Source organism: Scyliorhinus canicula, chromosome 2 (genome assembly GCF_902713615.1).
Source record: "Scyliorhinus canicula chromosome 2, sScyCan1.1, whole genome shotgun sequence".
Lineage (NCBI taxonomy): Eukaryota > Metazoa > Chordata > Chondrichthyes > Carcharhiniformes > Scyliorhinidae > Scyliorhinus > Scyliorhinus canicula.
In genome coordinates, this window is record NC_052147.1 from 19,879,895 (window position 1) to 19,906,776 (window position 26,882).

Genomic DNA, 26,882 nt, shown 5'->3' on the forward strand with positions numbered 1-26,882 from the left:
AGAATCGCGCCCAATACTGTTCTCTGACTGTCGCTGGGTCAAAAACATAAAACTCCCTTCCCAACAGCACTTGGATGTATTTACACCTCACAGACAATGTTTCAAGAAGGCAGCTTCTTGAGGACAGTTGAGGATGGGCAATAAATGCTGACCTTGTCACGGACGCCCACCTCCCATGAACCCTCTTTACTGGATAATTGGGTGTTGGGGGTAGGAAGACAAAGGTGGATGTGAGGGTGCAGTGGGGGGTTCATCTCAGGAGGAGATTCCCCTTCCTTTCCTCCCTTCAGCAGTGACCAGCTGCAGCTAGAATCACAACCTGTCCAGATGATCTTTAATTCTCAAAGACCCTGCAATAATTGTGACAATTGGAATCGGAGGCAAGGAGTGAGGGCAGAACCCAGATAGTGCTCTCCTCAGGCAGACAATCTCCTGAAAAGTACTGTACGATTGAGACACGTATCAAATCATTGAGATAAACTGCAGCTGCGCAATCTTCTCATTAGTTTGGGGCAGTAAAGCTCCTTTGTAGCCTCTCCTCATCGCCTTCACTCCAATCCCAACTTAATCAGCCTGTGAACACAGTTCCGTGACCTCTCTAACCCTTCCCCAGAATTCCACCGTGTCTGGGGCCTTCAGACAGCTGCTGCAATCCCATTAGTTTCCGAAGTAAAACCTGGCGGAGTGGCTTTTCAGACCCCTTGGAGCTTTCCTCCTTTCCTAAAAGATAACAGCGAGTTTGCCACATGCAGTGAAACAGTTTCAGTAACGAGCACATCTGGCCATGTCTTCAGGCGGTCATTCCAGTCACCGGCTTTGCGCCTGGTCATTCATTTATTGTCAGGCCAGATGCTCTCATTGCTCATTCTGGCTGTGCCAGCCGCTATTTGGATAGTTAATGATCCAGAGGTCATTGTGACAAATTGGTAAATTGCAGAGCACCGCAGTGTGGCAGGAGATGAAGAAGGAGGAGAATAATCTGCACCCGAGGATGGTTATTTAACTTTGGGAAATTTAATTCAAATTTAAAGCTGTAATATTATTAGGATCGCCATCCAGAAATTTTTGATGATAAATGTGGGCTTCCTATTTCCAAATTCGAGAGTTTGGGGAAAGTATACCTGATTTGGATCCAAGGACTCTACATTTTCAACCGTCAGCTTTCTACCCACTTCCCCCACCCTCCTCCAACAAGTGCACCAGTTTTCCCTAAGTGAGATTTCAGCCCTCTCTCACCCTCGGGACTGTGCCAATCATAATAATAATTAATAATAATCGCTTATTGTCACAAGTAGGCTTCAGTGAAGTTACTGTGAAAAGCCCCTAGTCTCCACATTCCGGCACCAGTTCGGGGAGGCCGGTACGGGAATTGAACCCGCACTGCTGCCTTGTTCTGCATTGCAAGCCAGCTATTTAGCCCACTGTGCTAAACCAACCCGCATCCAGCATTGAGGTCGTCCAAAACTCTGCTGCTTGTATACCAGCCCGCTCTACAATCCCATTCCGCCACCTCGCTGACCTACGATAGCTCCCAGTCTGGCACTGCCATGATTTTTAAGATTTTCTCTCTTGCTTTCAAATCTCTCTATAGTCTCACCTCCTCCCTACCTATGTACCCTCCTCCAGCTTGACAATCGTCTGAGATTTCTGTGCTGTTCCAGTTCGGTCTCCTTGCGCACATTTGATTTTCATGGCCTCGCCGTTGGCAGCTGTGTCTTCCACCATCTATGTTTTATGCTCTGGGATTCCCTCAACCTCTCCACTTCTTTACCTTTCTTTCCTCCTTTAAGACGCTCCTTAAAACCTATCCCAATATCTCTTAATGTAGTTGAGTGTCAAATTTTATTTGATCTTTTCGCCAGTGATGGATATTTTGCTACATAAATGGAAAAATGGAAGTTACATAAATTACAGCCATTCTCCGGTTCATTCCCCAAGCAATACCTTGACCAATCAGAGGCAACTTGCCTGGTTTGAATTTAACAAAGCTTGGCAGTGAACCTCAGTCATCGGTCAACTGGTGCATTCTCCATGGTGATGCCTTGTCCAATCAAAGTCCACTTGCCAACTAATCAGCAGTCTCTTCTCATGCAGTATAAATTGTTGTTCCCTTTACATTTGGTATTCACTGCAAATTGTCCTGTTGAAAATTGTCAAAACTAAATGCTTCGGCAACGTGTATCTTTTGTTCAGCAGTCGTCAACTTCTAACATAGAACATACAGTGCAGAAGGAGGCCATTCGGCCCATCGAGTCTGCACCATAGAACATAGAACAATACAGCACAGAACAGGCCCTTCGGCCCTCGATGTTGTGCCGAGCAATGATCACCCCACTCAAACCCACGTATCCATCCTATACCCGTAACCCAACAACCCCCCCTTAACCTTACTTTTTTAGGACACTATGGGCAATTTAGCATGGCCAATCCACCTAACCCGCACATCTTTGGACTGTGGGAGGAAACCGGAGCACCCGGCGGAAACCCACGCACACACGGGGAGGACGTGCAGACTCCACACAGACAGTGACCCAGCTGGGAATCGAACCTGGGACCCTGGAGCTGTGAAGCATTTATGCTAACCACCATGCTACCGTGCTGCCCACTTTTGTTTAATAATTATATTCAGCACCGACCCACTTAAGCCTTCTGAAAAATGAAATGAAAATCGCTTATTGTCACGAGTAGACTTCAACGAAGTTACTGTGAAAAGCCCCTAGTCGCCACATTCCGGCGCCTGTCCGGGGAGGCTGGTACGGGAATCGAACCGTGCTGCTGGCCTGCTTGGTCTGCTTTAAAAGCCAGCGATTTAGCCGAGTGAGCTAAACCAGCCAACCAGCCCCTGATCAACTGACCAACCAAACGACTATTTATATATATTACACATGATACCGGGGCACAGAAGTGGGCCATTCTACCCAACTATCCATGCCGGTGTTTAGGCTCCACTTGAGCTTCCTGCCATCTATCCTTATCTAAATCTATCGTTGTCTACATTATTCTTAAAACCATCTGTATTATGTGCTTCAAATACTCCTTGTGGTAACGAACTCCACTCTGGATAAAGAAGTTTCTTCCAACTTTCCTAATAGGTTTTTTGATGAACCTCTTCCATTGACGGTCCTCGGTTATGCTCTGGTTAACCGTGTTTCTGTTCAGGGGGAAAGGCAAAAATGTCTTTCGTGCCCACCTTGCCGCTGTGTATTTCGGAAGTAAATCTCACGAGTTGGGATGTTTACAGTTCTGCATTTTTTTTTTGCTGCACTCTAAGACGTTGCCATGACGGCGCACTAATGCTCTCCGAAACTGCTCAGCACCCGGGCCTCCTGGATCAGGTTCCAGCCAATGCCCGCTTTGACTCTTTGTCCTGAAGCGAACAAAGCAGGCATTTTAAAAGTGCAGTGTGCCTAGGGGTTTAAGTACAAAGCCTACCTGGGCCAGCCTCTGTTTCACAGAGGGACAGTTACCCTTTTTCTTTAAACAATGTTGGTGGGTTTATCTCTTAAGATGTGTTACCCAGCAGCAAAAGAAAAACCTTTCGATGAATGGTTAACTGATGAAAGTCCGTATTGTATAGGCGCCCATTATCTGACTGTACTCGTCTGGTCTTTAATTATTGTAGTGCCTGACCGCAATGTCACCAGGGAGTGAACAATACTCTTTTTAACCAAATTCAGTGCTGCCGTCTAATCAGTGCCACCATAAACAGTTCTTTCATTGTATATTTAATAATATTCAGGACAGGAGCTGTCACTTTCCATCAGGAGGAGAGAACTTGCTGACTGGAAGGAGGAGACTTTTTCTTCATTCACTGTCAAGGAGGCAGTTCAGCTTCTAATTTGAGAACACATCAATCCTTCAATTTGATTTTTAGAAAGGCTGACGTGAACTGTAGGCAAATATTTAGGCAGCCCCGGCATTAAGGTGGCTGTGAATGTGGCAATATTGTAAAGATGCCATGCACAGCGGGTGTCCTTTTTTAAAAAAAAAGTTGATGTTTAAAGGAAAAAAAGCTTCCAATTCAGTGAATGGCACCAGCTGCTATGGTAGGATTCGAACCAGTTTCCCAAGAGCATTAGCCTGCGCTTCTGGATTTCTAGCCCTGTGACTAGTAATGCTCCTCCCCCCACCAAACCCCCAACATCATCTCTCCCTTATTACAATCCCAGACCAGACCCCAATAGTGGCTAGGATACTGGACCGAAACCCCAATATTTTGTAAGATTGTGAGGAGAGGATACTTCGCTCCAGGACTGATTGCACAAAGAAATAGTGATATGGTATTTTAAAAGGAAACTTTATTAATAACACAATAATAAACTCTTTAACATCAGGTGTAGAGGTGTACAAGGTGATGAGAGGCATGGATAGAGTGGATAGCCAGAGACTTTTCCCCAGGGTGGAAATGACTGTCACGAGGGGACATAATTTTACGGTGATTGGAGGAAGGTATAGGGGAGGTGTCAGAGGTATGTTCTTCACACAGGGAGTGGTGGGTGTGTGGAATGCACTGCCAGCAGAGGTGTGGAGTCCGAGTCATGAGGGACATTTAAGCGACTCTTAGACAGGCACATGGACAGCAGTAAATTGAAGGGGTGTAGGTTAGGTTGATCTTAGATTAGGGTAAATGGTCGGCACAACATCGTGGGCTGAAGGGCCTGTACTGTGCTGTACTGTTCTATGTTCTATAACACCACTTAAATGATACTATTCAAGACAATACTCTTAATTACTATCTCTATTCCCAAATAAACAGCCAGAAAGAAAAGAAAATGCAGCACTCAATTGATTTTTCTCTTCATACATTTGTGCAATATTTTTTACAGTGTCATTGCAAAATCTACAACAGCAACGATGTGGAATTGATCAGGATAGTCTCCGCAGTTTGGTTTGAGGAGGTGGGAACTGCAAAAGTGAGGAGTTACATTGCTGCTGGTGGTCGGAGGGTTTAATTACACTAGACATAGGCTTACGCCACGATCAGCATTTGCAATGGGTTGAAGTTTACACAAAGGTCTAACAAAACATGACAGCCTGAAGTAAGGTTTTGCAGATCGAAAGAGTGCACAGATATAAACTTTTAAATAGAATATGAGGTTGAAATGCAACCATTATTGCAATGTAGGAGATCCTTTTTGACTACAGCAAGCTCCCAAAAATGGCAATGTAATAAACACGACACAATCTGGGTTAATGGCGCTGGGTGGAGGAGCAATATTGGGCGCGATTCTCCGATATTGAGGCCAAGTGTTCGCGCCGTCGTGAACGCCGTCGCGTTTCACAACGGCGCGAACAGGGCCCGGGCACGACCTATTCTGGCCCCCACACGCCGCTCCAGCCTCCTTACGTGGTGCCAAATGGGTGCCGCGCTGTCCTGCGCATGCGTGGGGAACTTCTTATGCGCGCCGGCCCCGACCCAACATGGGGTCGGTGTTCAGGGGCCTGGCGCAGCGGAAAGTAGGCCTGGGGGTGGGGGGGGGGGGTAGAGAGAGGCCGGCCCTCCGATCAGTGGGCCCCGATCACGGAGGCCCCCCTCCCCCCACAGGCCGTCCCCCAAGCCTTCGTGACGAGTACCCGCCGGCAGCAACCAGGTGTGGCCAGCGCCGGCGGGACTATCATTTTTTTTACCGTCCGCTCGGCCCATCTGGGCCGGAGAATCTTGGTTTTAGCATATGATACAAAGGTCGGGCCTGGGAGTGTCAGCCTAGATTCTGTCCTCTGAAGACTCCTTTATCTCCTCATTACCATGCATACCCAATGTAACTAAAACGAAGAAATCCAGCCTGGATTACAGTCTTTCTAAGACTTCCAACATTACCAGCCAGCCGCAGATATTTTTGGGGTGGAGCGTCGGTTCCGATTCTTGCATTCTCTCATCCCGAAGGTGAAGGTAATTGTTTCTCTATTGTGGTAGTCTGCTTTAGCGGTACCTAGTTGGAGGTACTTGATGCTGTAAGATCATTGGTGAAGCCTGCCTGCTGGTTCCGCCCAGTAAGGCGGAGTATAAGAGTCTGTGTTTCCCTAGCTGCTGCATTCTGTACCTGCGCTGCTGGGGGAAACATCTAGTTCAACAAAGCCTTCAATTGTCCTACAATCTCGCTTCGGGAGCTATTGATCGTGCATCACCTACGAAAGGACCGAACAATTTCTCTTTATTCACTTCTTCCTAGCTTGCAGGACAGAATAATTCGCCGCACAATTTCACACAGGTACATCCATGTCCTCGGATATTACGGGAGGCATGTTTTATGATGGTGATGGTTGGGTGATGGTGTTTGATGTGGTGACGTTTTCGCCTTGTGCTTTTCTTTCACACAACTGGTGCGAGGATCTATCGCACCGGAGAAACTTCCAGAACTGAAAGAAAAGCAACATACTGCGGATGCTGGGAATCTTGAAATAAAACAGAAAATGCAGGAAATATTTGGCAGTTGCATTCCAGTTCTTTTCTTTATATAATTTTTGAGGACCCAATTCATTTTTTCCAATTAAGGGGCAATTTAGCGTGGCCAATCCACCTACCCGGCACATCTTTGGGTTGTGGAGGTGAAACCCACGCAGACACGGGGAGAATGTGCAAACTCCACACGGACTGTTGCATTCCAGTTTTGAGGAAAAGTCATCATCCTGAAATATTCATCCTGTTTCTTTCTGCACAGATGCTGCCTGAGCTGAGGGTTTCCAGCATTTTCTGTTTTTACTCAAAACGGAATGCTACTTTCTTTTGGCACACATCGCATCTTGTGCTCTCTCTCTCTCTCTCTCTCTCTCTCTCCCCCCCCCCCCCCTCCCTCCAGCAGCGATATGTATTTGAAGGCATTTGGTTTATTTTTCTATTCTATTTAATTTAATCTATATAATTCCATTTGTCACGGACTAAAAATCACTTTGATTGTAAGCTAAGGAGTGATGTTGATCCCACAATGGATGGAAGGGGCACCCCTGGACTTCAGTATTAATGTTTTTGCAGTGTATGTCTGCTTGTTCCTCAATGTCTGTGTGTATTTGTTTAAATTTCCAGTTCCGTGCACACCCCAAACACCCACACGGGGCACCCCAGGCCCGTTCACGCGCGTGCAAAAAAAATGCCAGCTTGGCGCCTTGGCATTGTTCATGCCAGCTGGCAGTGGCATGGGCACCTTGGCGGTGCCAGCTGGCAGCCAAGTAGCACTGCCAGGATGCCCAGGTGACACCAGCAGTTCCAGAGCACAACCCAGCCCAAAGGGTCTGCAGCTGGCGGCCTCCGATCCCCTGGGATATCCCCATGAGTGCCATTTTGCCTGGTCTCCATTTGTGGAGACCAGTACCAAACAGCACTTGCCCAAGGTCTCCAAGGCAAAGGGGTTTGAATCCCAACGCCCGGGTACCTTGGGAATCTGCACATCGGAATGAGACTAGCTGTCTCACTCTTATTATGTAGATTTTCCAAAGAGTGAGAGCGCAACCTCTCGCGGGATCACGTTAGATCTCGTGAGGCGTAGCGAGCCAGATAGATCCCAGGAGCGGGATTTCCCTTTTTTTAATCAGTCATGCTGCGCCCCGGTGAGCAGCGTGGCCATTGGATCGCGGCAGTAACTTTCAAAAGGGAATTAGATGCGAAATAATGAGTTGTGGGAATAGAATGTTTCAAAGAGTTAGCACAGATGTGACGGACGGGATGATCTTATTTTATGATCTTCAGGTGGAGAGAAATGTTTAAGGAACAGTCTTTCATTATTCAAAAGAACTTATACTTCAAAGAACAAAGAAAAGTACAGCACAGGAACAGGCCCTTCGGCCCTCCAAGCCTGCGCCGACCATGCTGCACGTCTAAACTAAAATATTCTAGACTTTTGGGGTCCGTATCCCTCTATTCCCATCCTCCTTCCACCCCTCTTCACCAAACCCTCCCAACATATCCTATTTCATTTTCCCTCAAATCCTTAACTCATTTCCTATTATTTGTATGTGTACTATTTGCCTCAATTACTTTCTTTGGTAGTAAGTGCCATATTCTTACTGCTCTCTGACTAAAGAAGTTTCTCCATGGATCCCTAATTGGGTTTATTAGTGACTATCATATGATGAGACCTCTCGTTTTGGATTCCCTCACAAGTGAAAACCTGCTCTACATCTGCTGTATCAAGTCTTTTCATTATCTTGCATCGCTACCAGATCACCATTCTGTTCTCCATAGGAAAGAGACCCAATCTATTTAGTTCCTGACAGATCCAAGGGGTGGCCAAGGTTACACTCTCAAACACTGAGCATCAGGAACAGATATATTTCACAGGGGGACACAGCCAAATACATTGTTTGGTCAGAAGCATCAACCTGCGTGCTGTTGGGTGCGGCGCAGTGACGTGGTGGTTAGCACTGCTGCCTTGCTGCGCCGAGGACCTGGGTTCGATCCCGGCCCTGGGTTACTGTCCGTGTGGAGTTTGCACGTTCTCACTATGTCTACGAGGGTCTTACCCCCACAACCCAAAGATGTGCAGCGTAGGTGGGTAGGCCACGCTAAATTGGAAACAAAAGAATTGGGTACTCTAAATTTACAAAAGAAAAAAAACTGTGCGTGTTGTCAATCAAATGGTCACTTGTTTCTGAACTAACAACAGTCAATCATCCTCCACCACATACCTGTGTGGACTGGGCCAAAGGCTTCAGCACCATGTACCACAGCAAGAGTCAGCACCTCCACAAGAGGAGAGACTTTGCTGAAACAGTGTGTAGCAAAAATAGAATGGATGAGGACTCTTTTTAGTTTATTTTAATGTATTTGATCCCAAGACCAGAAGTGTTAGCTGTTTTTAACATACCTCACTTTCTTCCCTCTTCCTCAAAATTATTAAGATGTTACAAGTGTGAGGTTGATTGTGTTTGACGCCTCAACAGAGCACAGGTTAGAGTTACACGGAGGATTATGTACAGCAAGGAGGGCAAAACTCTTGAAATTACAAAATGTGAGCTCTTCTAGCGCATTATCGGTGCTTTGGTTAGTTTGTTTTCGTCTCTTTTCCAATCTCTCGCAAATGTCCTATTTCCCATTTCCCTCTTCTTTTTTGATGATACTTTTGTCTGTTGCATTTCTTCACAAGTTATCTAGCTTACACCTTTTAACTATTCCCAATTTCTTTCAAGGACCGTTCTCCAGAGCACAATTCGCAACTCTCCAGTTTATGCTCGGGGAGATCTGTCAGACCTTCGTACGTGATCAAGGTGAGGCACGTCAGTGTTGGGTGATTTGGTGACTGACTGACTACCCTGAGTGGCCTGTGTAGGTTCTGTTTGTTGGTGGAGCGAGTGCGGGCGGGGTGGGGGGGGGGGGGGGGGGAGACTATTGCTGTTCTGTTTCAGTAAAAATCTTGCTGCACATTTTTATTTTTAGTTTAGATTACCCAATTATTTTTTCCAATTAAGGGGCAATTTAGCGTGGCCAATCCACCTACTCTGCACATTTATGGGTTGTGGGGGCGAAACCCACGCAGACACGGGGAGAATATGCAAACCCCACATGGACAGTGACCCAGAGCCGGGATCGAACCTGGGACCTCAGTGCCGGTGAGGCGGTTGTGCTAACCACTAGGCCGCCGTGCTGCCCTTCTTGCTGCACATTTGGTTGGGTTGGTGGGGATGCCACTCATTGCATCTCTGTGCTTTCAGTTAAAATGCATTGGGTGCATCGCAAAAAGACTTCATGTAAAACAACTGAGAAATTGTACCCGTCTTTTTTTTTCCCCCCAAGAGCTCGACTTGGGAAACCCTTAAGCATGTTGATGAGCTATTACACATGCCAGACCAAAAAAGAAATTTTGAGCAGTAGAACTCTTCGGTTTGCAGTCAAGTGTCCCCTCTCAGCTGAAGCCAAACAGGCCAGATTCAACGTGTCCAAGAATGGGCTATTTTCAATCCTTCACTTTTGATAAAATAATTGCACAGCAAGGAGAAAGGGCCTCGGGAATAATTGAAGAGCAACTTTTGTGAGGCATTTTATTGAAAATCAGCCATTCATCCTTATTATCCACCTCAGTCATTAGTGGCCAGTTCTGCCAAGCCAGAGCAGGTTTCTGCACCAGCCTTGCACGCTGCCTTTTCTTGTTGAGTGAGGAAGCTTGCTTTCATGCCTGTCAGTAACTGTGCACACTTCTTGGGACTCTTGTGAGCACGAGAGAGTGGAAACCTTCAGCTCGTCAGTTGCGTCTGAGTTGGAATCCAGGCCCCAGGGATGAGTGGATCCCCAGTTAAGGCAATTTGCCTCTACCATTCATGCCTTTAATGTCAGACGTTGGGACAGTAAATTATCAAAATGAAAAACTAACTGTAATATGAAGAGAAAATACAGAAGCTTCATTTTATGACGCATGTCGTTTTGTGAGAAGTATTTTTACAGAGCTTTAAGTGTTAAAACAGCGGCACCGATCACGTTTTCCTTATCCGTACCTCCGGCTCAGCCTGCAGTTTTATCCATCTGTCTCGGAATAAGCCAGTTATCAAGAGGGCTGAAGTTTCATTTTATACAGAATTTCGGGGCAGCAGTCTGGAGTCCTGCTGTGCCCATAACATACAAAATGGCAGCCCAGTAGTTACATGCTGAAGAGATTGCTGCACTCACAACACGGGAACGTAGACGGTGCTGGGCAAACAGTGCAAAATGCAGCAGCAATCTGGAGACCGATCAGAAGGTGCGGCAGAATGTTACCGATGTAAAGGAATTCACAGTACGCTCTGCCAGCAAGGTTTAGTGGCGGCACATTCCCTGCACACTGTGCAGTAACTTTCTGTTCTGTTGTTATGTATGCTGTTGCCTGCCCTCTGCTAACACTAGACGACGCATTTTATTACATGTGACTGCTCTGCTGTGTCCTCCCCTGTGTCTCCTGCATTATTTGTGGAAACACGGTCTGATCTCGAATACAAAAGCAGCCATCTCCTCCTATTCACCCCATCCTCCCTCTCCCTTCCTCCACTCATTCATGTGAACACCATCATCTGACCGAGAGGGGCCGGGCATGTGACCGGCTCCCATTAAAGAGGCTGCAAAGAATCCGTTTGATTCTCCCACTGATTATTATTTTTAAAAGATTTTCACTCCCTCCCATTGGGAAAGGCCCAGTCACTGCTTCCCCCTGTTGGTCAAGGTGAAATCAGACGGTTGTCAAGCAAGATAGTTTAGCTGGGAACCACCATCTTGTCAACAAGGATGGAATGAGGAAATCCTCTCACATGTCTGAGTGGGAACAGGAATAGGCCATTCAGCCCTTCAGCTTGCTTCTGCCATTCAACTAGATCATGGCTGATCTGTCCCTTTACTCCAAATTTACTCGCCTCTGGTCTAGATCCCTCAATATAATTAGTTTAATAAAAATTATGGGCGAGATTCTCCGCAAACGCGGAGAGTCGTAAAGGCTGCGTGAAACCTGCCGTGTTTCACGGCAGCCTTCCGCCCATTCCCGGGACCCGATTCTCTCCCCCCCCCCCCCCCCCCCCCCCCCCCCCCCCCATCGGGGCTAGGAGCGGGACCCCGGGAATCACAGCGTCGCGGCCTTAACGACCGTCGTTAAGGCCGCGCGCCAAGATGACGCGCGGCCGGCTCCAACCCGCGCATGCGCGGGTGACGTCATCACGCCATTGATGGAACCCGAGCATGCGCGGTTCCGCATTTCTCCACCGCCGCGCGTCAAGATGTGGCGGCTTGATCTTGTCGGGCGGCGGAGGGGAAATAGTGCGTCCCTTTTGAACGCAGGCCCGACAATCGGTGGGCACCAATCGCGGGCCTGTCCCCTCCCGAGCACAACGGTGGTGCTCCCGCCCCAAACGGGCCTCGCATCCAGCGCCCGTTTTTACGACGGCAGCGAGCAGGTGTGTTTGCTGCCGTGAAAAAACGGGCGTAAAGGCCTGGCCGCTCGGCCCATCGGCCGTGGAGAATCGCCGCATGCCGTATAAAAAGGGGAGCGGCGATTCGTGACGTGGGGGGGGAGAATAGCGGGAGGGCGTGAAAAATGTCGGAGGCCATCCCGCTATTCTTCCAACCGGCATGGGGGGCGGAGAATCGCGCCCTATCTATCTCCTTCTGAAGGGCAGCACGTGGTGCAGTCGTTAGCACTGCCACCTCACGGCGTCGAGAACCTGGGTTCAATCCTGGCCCTGGGTCACTGTCTGTGTGGCGTTTGCACATTCTCCCCATGTCTGGGTGGGTCTCACCCTCACAACGCAAAAGATGTGCAGGGTAGGCGAATTGGCCTACCTTAATCGCCCCTTATTTGGGAAGATTAGAAAAAAAACTATCTGCTTCCTGCAAATTTCAATGGACCTGGTATCTACAGCTATGTAGACGTTGTGATACATGAAGACGAGAGGTTGCCAGTGGGCAAGCTGTATGTTTAGCAAACACTTGATCACTTTAATTGCAGGTGAAGTATCCAAACATTTATGGGTGGCATGGTGGCACAGTGGTTAGCACTGCTGCCTCACAGCGCCAGGGACCCGGCTTCAATTCCGGCCTTGGGTGACTGTGTGGAGTTTGCACTTTCTCCCTATGTCTGCGTGGGTTTCCTCCGGGTGCTCCTCTCATAGTCCAAAGATGTGCAGGTTAGGTGGGATTATGGTGTTGGGAGGATAGGGCTGGGGTGTGGGCCTAGGTAGGGCGCTCTTTCAGTGGGCTGGTGCAGGCTCGAAGGGCTTAATGGCCTCCTTCTGCACTGTGGGAATGCATTGATTCGGATTTGTTTATTGTCACGTGTACCAAGGTTCAGTGAAAAGTTCTGTATAAAAACTGCAGTTTGTACCAGCAGCAGAAAACTTACAAATGACTGGGGTCGAGGCTGCTGCAGTGTTTTCAAGAGGCATCAAAGGAAGTTTTCATTTTAAAGTATTTATTTTGTTGTTGTTTAGCATTTTGAAAGCCAGCTGTGCTCCCACTGGAACAAGGGAACAGAGTAGGTCGTTTAGCTCCTCGGGCCTGTTCTGCACTCTTATCATTCCTGCTGGGAGGGCAGCACGGTGGCGCAGTGGGTTAGCCCTGCTGCCTCACGGCGCCAAGGTTCCAGGTTCGATCCCGGCTCTGGGTCACTGTCCGTGTGGAGCTCCCCGTGTTTGCGTGGGTTTCGCCCCCACAACCCAAAGATGTGCAGCGTAGGTGGATTGGCCACACTAAATTGCCTCTTAATTGGAAAAAAATGAAATGGGGACTCTAAATCTATTTTTTTTTAAAAAATCATTCCTGCTGGGAGGGGTTAAAGACAATGTTCCCAAACGTTCTCGGCCTAGCAATACACTGTGGTGTAGAAAATGAAGGTATCACTTGTATTTAAATAATGCCTTTCACAGCCCCCAAATGTCTAGAAGCGCTTTCCAGCCAATGAAGTACTTTTGAAGTGTGCTCATAGTTATAGTGTCGGAAATCCGGCAGTCCCTTTGAACAGAGCAGACGCCCACAATCAGCAATGTGTTAAAGCAGGAAAATCTGTTATTTATTCCCACTCCCACAGATTTTGACTGTGCTGGGGGGGCGGGTCACCTGAGAGCAGACAGAGCCTGGGTTTTACGTGTCTTTCGAAAGGTGGCACCTCTGGCACTGCTGCACACCCTCAGTACTGCACTGGATGTGTCAGGCCGGATTTTATTTCCACGACTCTCTGGAGGGATATCACCAAATCTGCCTTAGGCCATGAATTTCTATCAGGACCTTCCATCTGATTAGTCCTTAAATAATATTTGGTTGGCTCATTGCGTGTGGAGTTGCTGTCAGTGTTATGTTACCATGATTGGTAATATGTAGTATTCTTTGTCCTTTCTTCCAGAATGACCCGATGTAGTGTTGACAAAGAATATACCAATCAAAAGATTGAAACAAAACTATTTTATTATTACACTATTAATTAAATGAAGTTCAAACACTCTACTGAGCTACAGATAATAATTAAATTATATTGAATCTGTCTTACAGTACTCAATATTATATCTAGCCACTAACTACACTATGATCTAACCTTGTGCTATCTCTATCTACTCTAAGCTTCTGCTTGTGCTTTCAACATGCTTCTCCTTATGCTATTCCCAGAATCCCCTGAGAGGCTGTCTTAAATACAGAGAAGTAGTAACGTCCTCTAGTGTTTGATTAACACAGGGATGTAATTATTAATCCTTCACTAACCTGACTATGTACATAACATTACAGCCAGCTTAATAGAATGTTGAAAATTGCAGCGTTTTTACTTTAGTGAATCTGATAGGAAATGTTGCAAAACCATCTAGATTTGATATCAGTTGGATTACTTGTTTTTAAATAGACTGTGCCAAACGAGGTGACAAAGCTTTGGTTTAATAATATGTCACAGGAGGTCTCGCATGCGCTGCGAGACAGAAGTGGAGAATCTCAGGCGCGCTCTGCCTGTTATTTTCTACACAGCCTGTGTGTGTATTGTGGTGAATTATACTGCATTATAATTCACATTGTATTGCTTTGCATTATATTATGTCCTTGTGGGCTCTGTATGTGAGCCGTTGCGCGGCTCTGCCCTTGGGGGAGATGAGGAGCTTGTACAGGGCTCCACCTTTGGCTCCGCCCACTACCGAAAGTATAATGTGCTGCAGCCGTCAGCCTGCTCTCAGTTCCTCTGGTCGCAGGCAGGCTCTGTTGTAAGACTATTAAAACCACAGTTTGCTTCCAATCATGTCTCTAGTGAATTGATAGTCACATCATGTATGCAAAGCCCGAGCGATGTGGTAGGGAAGCAGTTCTGGTCTTCAACTCTCTTCGGACTTCCTTCCTATGCTCCAGCTTTCTCTGCCTTCTTCTGCGATACCTGACACTGAGATTTGTTTCCATGAGAACCAGTGACTCCGACTGGCCGTTCTCCATGTGGGAGTGCAGGCTGTGAGTGACAGGAGGCTGGCCAACCATGTGGAGTGGGCAGGGCATCACAACTGAGCCCATTGCCCAGTTGAATAGCGACCCAACTAGGCACTCTGAATGTATTAGTTCCCCCAATCCAGTGTCGGTAATATTAGTGTCCGTTACCAGTGTGCAGGCTGGAATCTGTAACTTGGCAAAATAGCAGAGGCCCAACCTTGATCTATCCTGGGTGGTTGAGTCATATATTCAAGCCTTAAATCCATTGGACCATTGAGGAGAGCCATACACGTGCGTTTTTTTTAATGTTCATGACTTACCCTTCCTGAAGACTGTGTCACGTGTTTTGCATCTAGTTCCCATGATTAGTTGGCCAATTGTTGTCCTGCAAAGTCTCTAGATGGTGAGTGTGGAATGGCTGTTCAGTTGTAAGGACCGTCCAAGTCAATCACAATTCTTCCCATCGCCTTGTGCGGATGCACACATCCTCTAGGAGTCACTGAGCAAAATCAGGAATGGGAATCCCAGTCAGTTGATGTCGGGAATGTCGATTAGAAGCCATTGTCTAGCTGTTGGTGATGCCTGACTGGATTGAACCTGGCACCATCCTGTCCTCAAGTACATCTATCCACTCAGCCCCGCTTGGGAATGCATACTGCTTCTTTTTAACTTGACGGCACGTCCAAGTCCAAACTGCTGTGCGTTGAAGTGAACCCCTAAGGCTTCCATTGCTTTAGCAATCCCTGCCTCCTTTGGGATGCCAGCGCAGACACGACGGGCTGAATGGCCTTCTTCTGTGCTACAGCCATTCTGTCAGCTATGACTAATCAGCTGCCTTTCGTTTCCTCCCCTCCACCCTGCCCTGCTTTAATAATCAAAATATCCCGAGGCAATAGCTCGCCAAACCAGTCACAGCTCCAAGTTATTATTAATGTCACGTTGTGACTGAAAGCTAGATGCAAGAATTCATAGGCACTAGCATTTCACCACAGTAGCTGTCTCTTCAATCTTATTTGAACTCAGAGTGTCCAAAAAAAATCGACTGACAGCAAATTAGGATTACTCATGCACATTATTGTTTAAAGATGCTGTGTATCTAGCTGGCCGTTGAAAGATTGACAGTGAGCTTGGGTAATGTGTAATGTGTCAGGCAGCACAAGCAGTGTAGAGGAACCCTGTCAGAATCCAATACTAGTAGGAGGGAAATGTGCAAACCAAACTGAATGATGTGCACAGGGAAGAAAGGCTGAAGCAAAAGCTCTGGGCAGACTTCATTCTTTGCTCATCAGGGGATTAAATATCACGGGGCAAACAAGCAGCGAACTGCATTATTGGACTGTCTTATATCCTTTTACTTTTGTATCTGATTAAATAAACATCAATACAATTTTTGGCTGAGGTACTAGTGACGTGGGAGGATGGATAGGTTAAATCCCAAGTCTCTGTGCCCATCAGGGGTAGCAAAGGAGTTATTGATTTTTATACCGTTGCTCGCAGATAAGCGGTTTGGTAAGCGTATATCCTTCGCCATTAGGGAGTATGTTGGGTTTAACAGGAATGGGGTGATCTCGTTTCCACGCTCTGGGAAGCCCTGAAGGCAGTCATTAGGGGGGGGGGGGGGGGGGGGGGGGGGTGATAATCTCTTACAAGAGGCATCGGGATAAATCTGGAAGCGTGGAGAGACAAGGCTGGTGGATTCTGTTCTCGAGGTGAACCGCCAGTACTCGATTGTCCCCCGTCACCGGAGTTGTTGGCGAGTAGAAAGAAATTGCAGACGGAATTCGAGTTGTTGTCAACGGGCAAGCCGGTGAACCAGCTGCGGCTCACGAGGGGGGCTTTTTATGAATATTGGCTGCCTCCCAGGAGATAATGCAGTCCAGGGGCTCGGGCGAAGGATTGGTTCCCGCCCCAGAGAAGGTTAATGAGGCATGTGAGCCTTTCTACCGAGAGCTGTACAAGTGAGAGCCCCCAGAGGAGAGATCATCAAGGATTCAGTTTTTGGATGGGTTAACCTTCCTGGAGGTGGAACAGGAGGGAAGGCAGGAGTTGGAGGCATTGATAGGGCGGGAGAAGGTCATGAACTCTATGATATTAATGCAGACGGGTAAAGCAGTGGGCCAGGGTGGATTGCCTATTGAATTTTACGAACAGTTTGTGGGTCAGCTTGACCGCTTCAAATTCTGAGGTGTGCACATCACCAACAACCCATGTCGATGCTAAAACCAAGAAAGCACAACAGCGCCTATACTTCCTCAGGAAACTAAGGAAATTCGGCAAAATCTCACCAACATTTACAGATGAACCACAGAAAGGATAGCATCCTATCTGGCTTGGCAGCATCACAGCCTGGAATGGCAACCGTTCGGCCCAAGGCCGGAAGGAACTACAGAGAGTCGTGAACACGGCCCAGTCCATCACTCAAATCCGCCTCCTATCCATTGACTCTGTCTACACCTCCTGCTGCCGTAGAAAAGTGGGCAGCATAATCAAAGACCCCTCCCACCTGTGTTATACACTCTCCCAACTTCTTCATTGCATTTGGCAAGCCCAAAAAGGGGGATCGCTCACTTGGGGAGAAGGCCATGCGAGTGATTGATTGGTGGGGTGGGGGGGGCGGGGGGGAGGGGGGGGGGGGGAATTGGCTTGCCAATGATTTGGGGGGGAGGGGGGGTGCGTGTTAGCCTGAGAATAAGATGCCCTTTAAAAATGGTGCCCCGATCTCTGAGGAGCGGGACCCGTCAGCAAGGTTAGATCCCACCCCTCTTAAGGCCGGCACAAAACCCACCCCTCTCCAAAAACGTTACAAAGTACCGTTGAATCCCACCTCAGCAGCGCTGCCAGTGCCGACGGGAAGCACACCGGTTTTCCCGTTGATGGTAGCAGTTGGTTTTTAAAACGTTGCATTGCGGCCATTGTGTCTGAAGGGACTACAATAACCTTAGCTCTGCTTCCACCTTCATTAAAATAACTACCCCCATTGCCTGAGCACCCATCAAAAATACATCTGCAAGGTGGCATGCGGCGCAGTGGTTAGCACTGGGACTGCGGCGCTGAGGACCCGGGTTTGAATCCCGGCCACTGCCCATGTGGAGTTTTCTCATTTTCCCCGTGCCTGTGTGGGTTTAACCCCCACAACCCAAAGATGTGCAGGTTAGGTGGATTGGCCAGGCTAAATTTCCCTTTAATTGGAACAAAATTAAAATAATTGGGTACTCTAAATTTATATTTAAAAAAATACATAAATACATCTGCAAAGGGTAAATATATTTATTCCAGGGGGTGGAGTCATTGAATACGTTCTAGATGGAGTTTGATGGACATTCGGACACTAAAGGAAATGTCAAGGGAGTGTGGTTGGGGGGAGGGAGAAGTGTGGGGATTGGGCGGGAGAGTGGGTCCGGCAGGAGAGTAGGTCAGAAGTGAAAGATCTGACACAACCTTCCTGTTTGGCAGTTCAGGCTGGAGGAGCCTACTCCTGCTCCGTTTTTTCCTCTAATGTTCTTATCTCACCAAAGCACATTTCGAACTGTGTCTAAATGGAATCATTTCATGTGCCACCTGTTAATTCTATTCCTTTTCACAACGTGCACGATTTGTGTTTGATTATTTACCAGATCTGCCCTTTTGTGCACTGACATGTTTAGCCAGCGACAAAAAAGATCACTGGCGGCTTCCAGTCTGGGGAGGTGCCTGCTATATTAACAATGACATTTCCATACCTGTCTGCTTCATTTAGTGCCTTATTTCAACTTGTTTTTGAACCGTTGCAGTACAGGAGAGATATTTTCATAAACTGTTTGTGTACATCAAGCTGTTGTGTTATGCTATTGCTAGTAACATAAGCTGCCACTTGATGTAGGCTCTGCTGAAAGATGCTCCAGACTCAGAGTTAAGTTTAACGTATTTATTGAACAATTAACAATACTCTTAAATGAATTTGACACTTGACTAATCTGCCTCTAGTAACTCAGTCTATTCTGCTAACTATACAAGCTTGCTCTCGACCATGTGCTAGAGTGTGCTGATAATCAACCCTGTCCTGCTCTCTTAGCTTCTGCTGGTGGAAGAGGCAGAGCCTGTGTGCCTTATCCTTTATATATGGGTCGTGTAGTGCCCCCTTGTGGTAATGCCACCTCTGGGTGTCCTGATTGTCCATTGGTTGTGTCCTGTTCTAATGACCCATTGGTTGCGTGTCTGCATGTCATGACATCTCTGGTGCTTCCTCTAGTGGTTACTTAGTTGCAGTGTATTTACATTAACGCCTTGTGTATATACAGTGATGCATATCACCACACAAGCCTGGTAGATGTCTCTTAGTCAGAAGTGGAGACCGCTGAAAGGTATGTTAAAGTATGCATGCTTTCTGCCCAATTCCCGGTTGTCTTAACTTTTTGTCACGTTTTCCTGTCAAAATCTAACAGTGAGGGGCAGCACGGTGGCGCAGTGGTTAGCATTGCTGCCTCACGGCACCGAGGTCCCAGGTTCGATCCTGGCTCTGGGTCACTGTCCGTGTGGAGTTTGGTCTGTAGCAGTAATGTAGAGAGCATCTGAAGTCTTCCTCCAAATTGCACCACCATTTTATAATAAAGACGCAAGGTATTTTTATTTTATTGTATTTGTACACTCCATAGATATTTAATATATATAAATATATATTGGATTTACTGACAACCCCGCTGTGTGCATTTTGGCAGTGGAGGAGACCCGCCGTTGTCAAAGGGATTTCCCGGTGACAGCATCTCTTGTCGCCGGAAAGCCTGTGCGCCGGCATGGAACCGGATTTCCCCGCGGCATTATCAGCCGGTAAATCCCGCCTGTTATGTATCTACAACAACTGACTGCAATCAATGCCTCGTGCAACTGACTCGATTTGTTTACATTTTTTTATTTTTTATTTTTTTTATAAATTTAGATTACCCAATTATTTTTTCCAATTAAGGGGCAATTTAGTGTGGCCAATCCACCTACTCTGCACATTTTTGGGTTGTGGGGGCGAAACCCACGCAGACACAGGGAGAATGTGCAAACTCCTCACGGACAGTGACCCAGAACCGGGATTGAACCTGGGACCTCAGCGCCGTGAGGCTGTTGTGCTAACCACTAGGCCACCGTGCTGCCCTTACATTTCTTTTTTATAATTTAAAGCACCCATTTCATTTTTTTTCCCCAATTAAGAGGCAATTTAGCGTGGCCAATCCATCTATCCTGCACATCTTTTTGGGTTGTGGGGCAAGACCCATGCAGATGCAGGGAAAATGTGCAAACTCCGCACGGACATTGACCCGGGGCCGGGATCGAACCCGGGTCCTCGGTGCCCTGAGGCAGCCGTGTTAACCACTGCGCCACCGTGCCGCACGCTAGATTTGTTTTAAAATGTAAATTCTACAAAGCAAACCTGTATAATTTATACACAAAATACTTTTGGCAATTAAAATCTTTCCCGGAACATAGCAGCATTGATAGACAAAAAGGACTTGCCTTTATGTAATTACAGCAAAGTGCCTCAACTAGTAAACTGATTTTGAAGTGTAGCCATTGATAGAATGCAGACTCACCCAACTTTCCAAAGTTCTTGTACCCCCTTACTAACTAGAGTTAGGAGGAGGGACTTCGGGCTGGGTGTGCGGGTGAATTAGGGTTGTTAATTGGATATTAATGGTACTCATTACCTGGATTAGCTGGAGATTCACTTGTGTTCCTGTAAATGGGAACAGGTTCTGATTTCTGGGTTACGGTTCCTGTTTGCAGTGTGTACATATCACTGTAAATGTTTATGAAATTGGGTAAACGGGCAGCACAGCGGCGCAGTGGTTAGCACTGCTGCCTCACGGCGCCGAGGTCCCAGGTTTGATCCTGGCTCTGGGTCACTGTCCGTGTGAAGTTTGCACATTCTCCCAGTGTCTGCGTGCGTTTCATCCCCACAACCCAAAGATGTGCAGAGTAGGTGGATTGGCCACGCTAAATTACCTTTAATTGGAAAAAATGAATTGAGCACTTTAAATTTATTTTTTTTAAAAGATAAAATTGGGTAAAGACTGGATACAGTTCTAACCTTTACCAAAATAGAAGCAAAACGCTGAGAAGGCTGGAAATCAGAAATAAAAACAAAGTGCTGGGAAACCTCAGCAGGTCTGGTAACATCTGTGGAGAGAGAGAGAAACAGAGTTAAGTCCAATGTAGCTTGTTCAGAGTTTGGAAGCCGGTTCACATTGGACTTGGAACTTTAACTCTGCGCGCGATCATACGGCCTCGCCACGCCAGACTGTGGACACGAGAAGTCCCGTTTGATAGCTGGGCCGTTCTCGGCGCTGTAGGCACTGAGAAATACCCCGCTATATGTGCCCAAACCAGGGCTGCTTTTTCCCCTTTAAATCGCCCACGCCTCTCTCCACAGAGGCTACCAGACCTGCTGAATTTTCTTATCACGTTTGTTTGTTGATAACCGTCACCACCTGGTTTTCTGGAGTTTAAAAAAGGTATGTTCACAGATGCTGGATTCCCAGAATCCAAATTATTCCAGAGCCAATATAGAACCTCTTTAAAGATCCTTTATTAGCTCCACTTATTGTGTTTTATAATAACATGCTACTTCATATAGAGGTGTTACGACTAACTAAAAAAAAATGTGTCCCGTGACTCTGAGATGAGCTATGGACAGCAGAAGGGGAAACATATCCCCATTATTTGTTCCGACCTAGTATCCAATTATTTCTTCCAATTAAGGGGTAATTTAGTGTGACCAATCTACCTACTCTGCACACGTTTGGGTTGTGGGGGTGGGGTGTGAGACCCATGCAGACATGGGGTGAATGTTCAAACTCCATACAGACAGTGACTAGGGGTCGGGGTCGAACCCGGGTCCTCAGCGCCGTCAGGCAGCAGTGCTAACCACTGCGCCGCCGTGCCGCCGCACGTACACTGACTGGTAACAAGCACTGTGCCTTCTCCGTGCAAGCAAGGATTGTGGTTACACGTAGAAGCAAGGACTGCATGATTGGGGGAGGGGTTTGCAACGAGCGGGCGATCCCCGCACTGATCGATTCCACCCAGACACAAATCACCTCCCAAATGTCCACACGGTGGACAGGTTTGACCACATTTGTGAATCGGTTTGACCTAGCCTAATTCAGACGGTTCTGGCATGAATATTCAGTTGCAGGCTACCCACAGGTTACAAGGATAAGTGGCAACAGATCTCAACAAAGGGTGGACAGAGATACTTTTGTGTGGGACAGGGCGGGGGGGGTACAAGTGCTCCAACTCAGAGCAACAAGTTGCTAATCCTATCGCTTTAGCAAAACCTGCGCTCTGCAGTTTTCTGATTATTTATTTGGTTTTCAACGGGTTTCAGTTACATTCTTGGCAAACTGATCAAAAGCCTGAAGAGCTTACGTGACTGATTTAGGTTAATGATGTCGATCAATCTGATAATGTTGATATCTGAGCCCAACCATTTCAGTGATACTGCCTATCCAATCTCCTCGTGACTCACTAGGTGAAGCTTTCTCTCCACCTGGTATGTCTTTTATTTTTGCTGTCAATTCGTGCTGAATTGTTGGTTTGTTCATGGCTTGAAGCCCAACGGGACCTGAATTGAGATGATATAAAAGCCTTTAAAGGTTGCCTGAAAGAGAGAAATATTTAAATCCCACAAATCCAGTGAAAACCCATTCACACTCAGTTCTCAATAGTTGAAACTTTTGTGTTTCTGAACACTCTGTCTGAACATAAACAGTTGTGGATTTTAAAATTATTATTCCACCACCCACATAATGTTATTGCAAAATTACTCCTGCTTATCTCTATTTGACGTCTTTTTTTAATCCTCTGTGAGGTGACATTGCTTAATTTCTTACCCCTGTCAAAGGAAACAAGCTCAGGCCAGAGGTAATTGCTCATAGGGAGCAATTCCAGTAAGAAAGGGTAAGGGCCCAAGGCCCCACTCAATACTAGGCTTCGGGCCTCCTTTCCATGAAACCAGTGAGCAGCCAGTACCTGCTAGGCATCCCCAGGCTGCTCGTTGACGAAAGATAACTTGAATTTTTGGCGGCTGCAGCAACACGGGTATTGGAAGGAGTGGAGGGAGTTATTGGAGGGGATGGGGGCGATTGGCAGAGGGCGGGGCAGGAGACAGCGACCATGAGAGGGAGCGCGGCAAGCAGGATGGTAAGGATGAACAGTGCGAAGTCTTGGTGCCCGTAGCTTTAGTGTGGGCTCATTTCTGGTGGCGGCCTGCACCAGCCCCTTCAAAGGTCACTGTAAATAAAATAGTAATTCGACAATCGCCAGGCAGGAATGTTCCCTTCCAGTCGGGGAACACGTCAGCAGTCAAGGGCATTCAGCCTCTGATCTTCGGGTAAGTTTTCCAAGGCGGCCTTCAGGACGTGTGACAACACAGAACCGCCGAGCAGAAGCTTATAGCCACGTTCCGCACACATGAGTATGGCGTCAACCGGGACCTTGGATTCATGTCGCATTACACTCACCCCCCACCATCTGCCCTGGGCTTGCGAAATCCTACCAACTGTCCTGGCTTGAGACAATTCGCACCTCTTTAACCTGAGATTACCCCTCTCTCTGGAATTGTAAAGACTTAATTACCTGCAAATGCTCGCATTCAAAGTATCGTCTTGCATCTTTGACTTTGTCTATATATATGTTTCTGGAACCTACCTCTTCATTCAACTGAGGAAGGAGCAGTGCTCCGAAAGCTAGTAATTTGAAACAAACCTGTTGGACTTTAACCTGATGTTGTAAGGTTTCTTACTGTAAATAGAACAGGTTTACTTGGTGCAGGCAGCAGTCAGGCTAACCTGATTTTACTAAGAGGACCTCAAAAGGACATTGGGTCCCCTATTTGCAAACACAGATTGGGCCTTGCTTGTTTCAGGCAAAGCCTCCATGTCTGTACCATAATAGTTGATACTTTTGCAATCATTTTACGCCTGTAAAACGGGTGGAACATTGTTAGATTTCTAAGCCACTGTAACCAGGCAGCTGCCTGGAAGGCTGAACACAGTTTGGGCCCGATTAAATCATATGTTGAGCAGATAGAGAGCTCCGTCAGTCAGTACAGCTGTGTGAGAAGCTTAGTGCTACTTAGTGTATTGCCATTATTCTCCTTACTTGTAAATAGAACGGTTCATGCTATGAGAGTTTGTAACATTGCTCAGTATTAATTCTGTCGCGAAGATGGAGAGAACTTAGAGGGCTGAAGAAGATGGATTCATACATTTTGACATTGCCAGGCAGTCTGTTCAGAAACACCGCTTTGTTCTGCATCTCCAGTGGGCTTCATTCCTGTGGTAGCACACTGGTTAATGTCCCTGGAAGGTTCACATAGCTGTTAACCACTTTAGTAAACAACTGCACACAGAAGTATTTCAGCATTGGTGGGAGCCTTTCACCATAGTCGAGTTTCAATCGCATTCCTTTGTGGCGGGTTTGACCTATCATCCACCTTATGGTTTCACTCTTTCTCCCCCCCCCCCCCCCCCCCCCGCCTCCCCAAAATCCCAACCCCACCCTCAATCCCAACCACAACCTCAAGCCTGGGAATTGTGGTCTTCACTGTGACCTGTTTAGCTGGTGTGGGTTGTGAGACAGCAGGTTTCCTCGCCACTAAGCTGAAGTCAGACCTGAGGCAGCGGAATAAAGCTCCATTTTGTTTTTGTGTGCGTGGATTGGGGGCAGTTGGAGGCCTGTGCTTCTCGTGCATTTGTTGCTCTAGCTGGAGAGTGTAATCATAGAATCGCACAGAACAGGTGGAGGCCACTTGGCCCATCGGGCCTGTTCCCTTTGAAAAGGCTCGAGACTTTTCACAGTAACTTCATTTGAAGCCTACTTGTGACAATAAGCGATTTTCATTTCATTTCTCTGCTCAGGAAAAGGTCCTATTTAAAAAAGGAATCACTCGGATGATATTTCTGAATTATAGTGTAATTGAACCATTGAAAAAGGAAGGAGATAATCGCGAGCTTAATGAGGCAATGTTATAATAAGGTGTCAAGTCTGCAATGATTTTGACCTGCAGTTCCTACCGAGCCAGGGAAATTATCCAACTCTGAAACGCCGGGGGATTGCTAAGTTTATTAGCTGTGCAAGTACTTAGACTGCAGCAGGCGTGTGGGAGGTCAGTGAGTGGAGCTCTCGGGGGAGGAGTGGCTGCTCCACATCTGAGAGCGGCTGACAGCTGCACAGATGAATGGTCCCACTGGGCCACTTCAGGGGTTCTGGGCTGGAAAGGTCCCAACCCTGGAGCACGGAATACACTGATCCCGACTGCCGGGATTAAGAGGAACAGGAGAGATGGATCGTGTGTCACAGTGATGAGAAACAGCTGTAGTTTGTAGTTCAGTTACTGCAGAAAGTGGTCGGTGGGGAGCAGGAGCAACGCGGGGGGGGGGGGGGGGGGGGGGGGGGAAGCGGCAGGGATGCTGGTAGAGGAAGGTGATACCTCAAAGGTAGCTGATAGGCTTTAGAACCCACACTTTTAGAGAACTGTCAGTGGCTTAAATCTTTATGAAGAAAATTGACAGGAGAGTGAGTGCAGCATGGGTATCAATGATATTTGTACATTTGAATCCTTCGCCTGGTTCCTTCTCCTCTTCTATTGAGTGTGAGTTTATTCTGACGATAGTCCCACGGGTGGATTGTGCTGTTCTGACGGGACGGAAGTGTAGAGGTGACGATTAGTATTTTGGAAGTTTGGGCCTTCTGCAGTGACTGTGCCAACTTGAGCAATTAGTGAGCCAAGGCCCAATAGTTTTTCACCAAACTCCTGCTAAACAGGAGGTGAAGCATGCTCCATCCAATAACTCCATCAATTATTGTTAAATGTTTGAGTTGGTTGGAGTAATAACAAATCATTTGTTTCAAGTGTAGCCCATAAGAAACTGTGGGCAGAAACCGCCTCCATCTGGGGAGCAAGTCCCGCCTTAGATGGCCGGAAACTGTGTTGCCCCAGCAGTGCTGGTTTGAGTAGTGGCCATTGCCGGGACTGCGGGCAGTCCCTGAAGAAGAGGAGCTCATGGGAATTGGAGGTAAGTCTGGGGCATCAGCTCGTTAGCCCCAATGAGGGAAGCGTGGAAGTTGGGATGGGGTTGCAGGCTTGGAAAGCTGGGCAGGGTTGGAGGGGGGGTTTTGCAGTTGGGGGGGGGGGGGGGGGGACTGGGCACAGGGGCCATGAAGGAAGGAACACCACCTGCGCCCCCCCCCAAATCTTGCCCAATACCACCCACAAGTCTAAAACTGTTGGGATACCAGTGTGACATGGGTCCTCCCTGCTGCTGTTTAAGTAGTGGTAGGGATGGGATGAGGCATTGAAATGGCAACATCCAGGGCCTGTTCCTCGTCGGAGGTGAGAACTCTGATGTCCGGCACCCTCCCACCCATCTGGGCCCTCTCACGTCAGTTGTGGGCCAAATTTTCCTGTGGGGACACAAGGGCGCTCGTGAGCAGCATGCATCGTGGTGTGCGGCTAGGGGTGCATGGAGGGAGACAGGCGTGGACACCACTGCTAAGCACATGTGGGGTATGTTGATGGGTGCCAGGGTATGCTAGGGCATGGGCGCAGTATTGCATTGAGGGGGGGGGGGGGGGTGGGGTGGAGGTGCCAAGCATCATCAGGGGGGCCAAGTGTAGGGCCGTCATGGGGTGGTGTCCAGGAGTGACAGGCAGGACCGGTGTCAGGGGGCTGATGCGAACTCACCCGCAAAGCCCAGCAGAGGAGTTTCTTGCAGCACTGGGTGGCAGCCCTCCTGGTGACATTCCCCGAGCTGATGGCCGCTGCCTTCCAGGTGACACTGGCTGACCTGTGGCTGACTATCCGACCGGCTCGGGGCAACAGTCCACAGATGTGCGGGTTAGGTGGATTGGTCACGCTAAATTGCCTTGTAGTGTCCAAAAATTAGGTGGGATTGCTGGTTTACGGGGTCGGGTGGAGGTATGAGTTTAGGTAGGTTACTCTTTCAGGGGCCGGTGTAGTCTCGATGGGCTGAACGGCCTCCTTCTGCACTGGAAGTTCAATGATCTATGGGTAGCAAACAGGATA

General features: G+C 47.7%; 1 protein-coding gene across 4 annotated transcripts in view; it reads left to right on the forward strand.

The window, feature by feature from the left end:
• The window catches only part of ccdc85ca (coiled-coil domain containing 85C, a), a 238,332-nt gene that overhangs the window by 172,524 nt on the left and 38,926 nt on the right, over window positions 1–26,882 (forward strand). For 2 of the 4 annotated variants that reach the window (XM_038774577.1, XM_038774586.1), the window contains exon 3: window positions 9,121–9,198. The exons of the other annotated variants lie outside the window; for them this stretch is intronic. In XM_038774577.1, coding sequence (XP_038630505.1) covers window positions 9,121–9,198 — 78 coding nt within the window. The remainder of the gene's footprint in view (window positions 1–9,120; window positions 9,199–26,882) is intronic. 4 annotated transcript variants of the gene reach the window in all.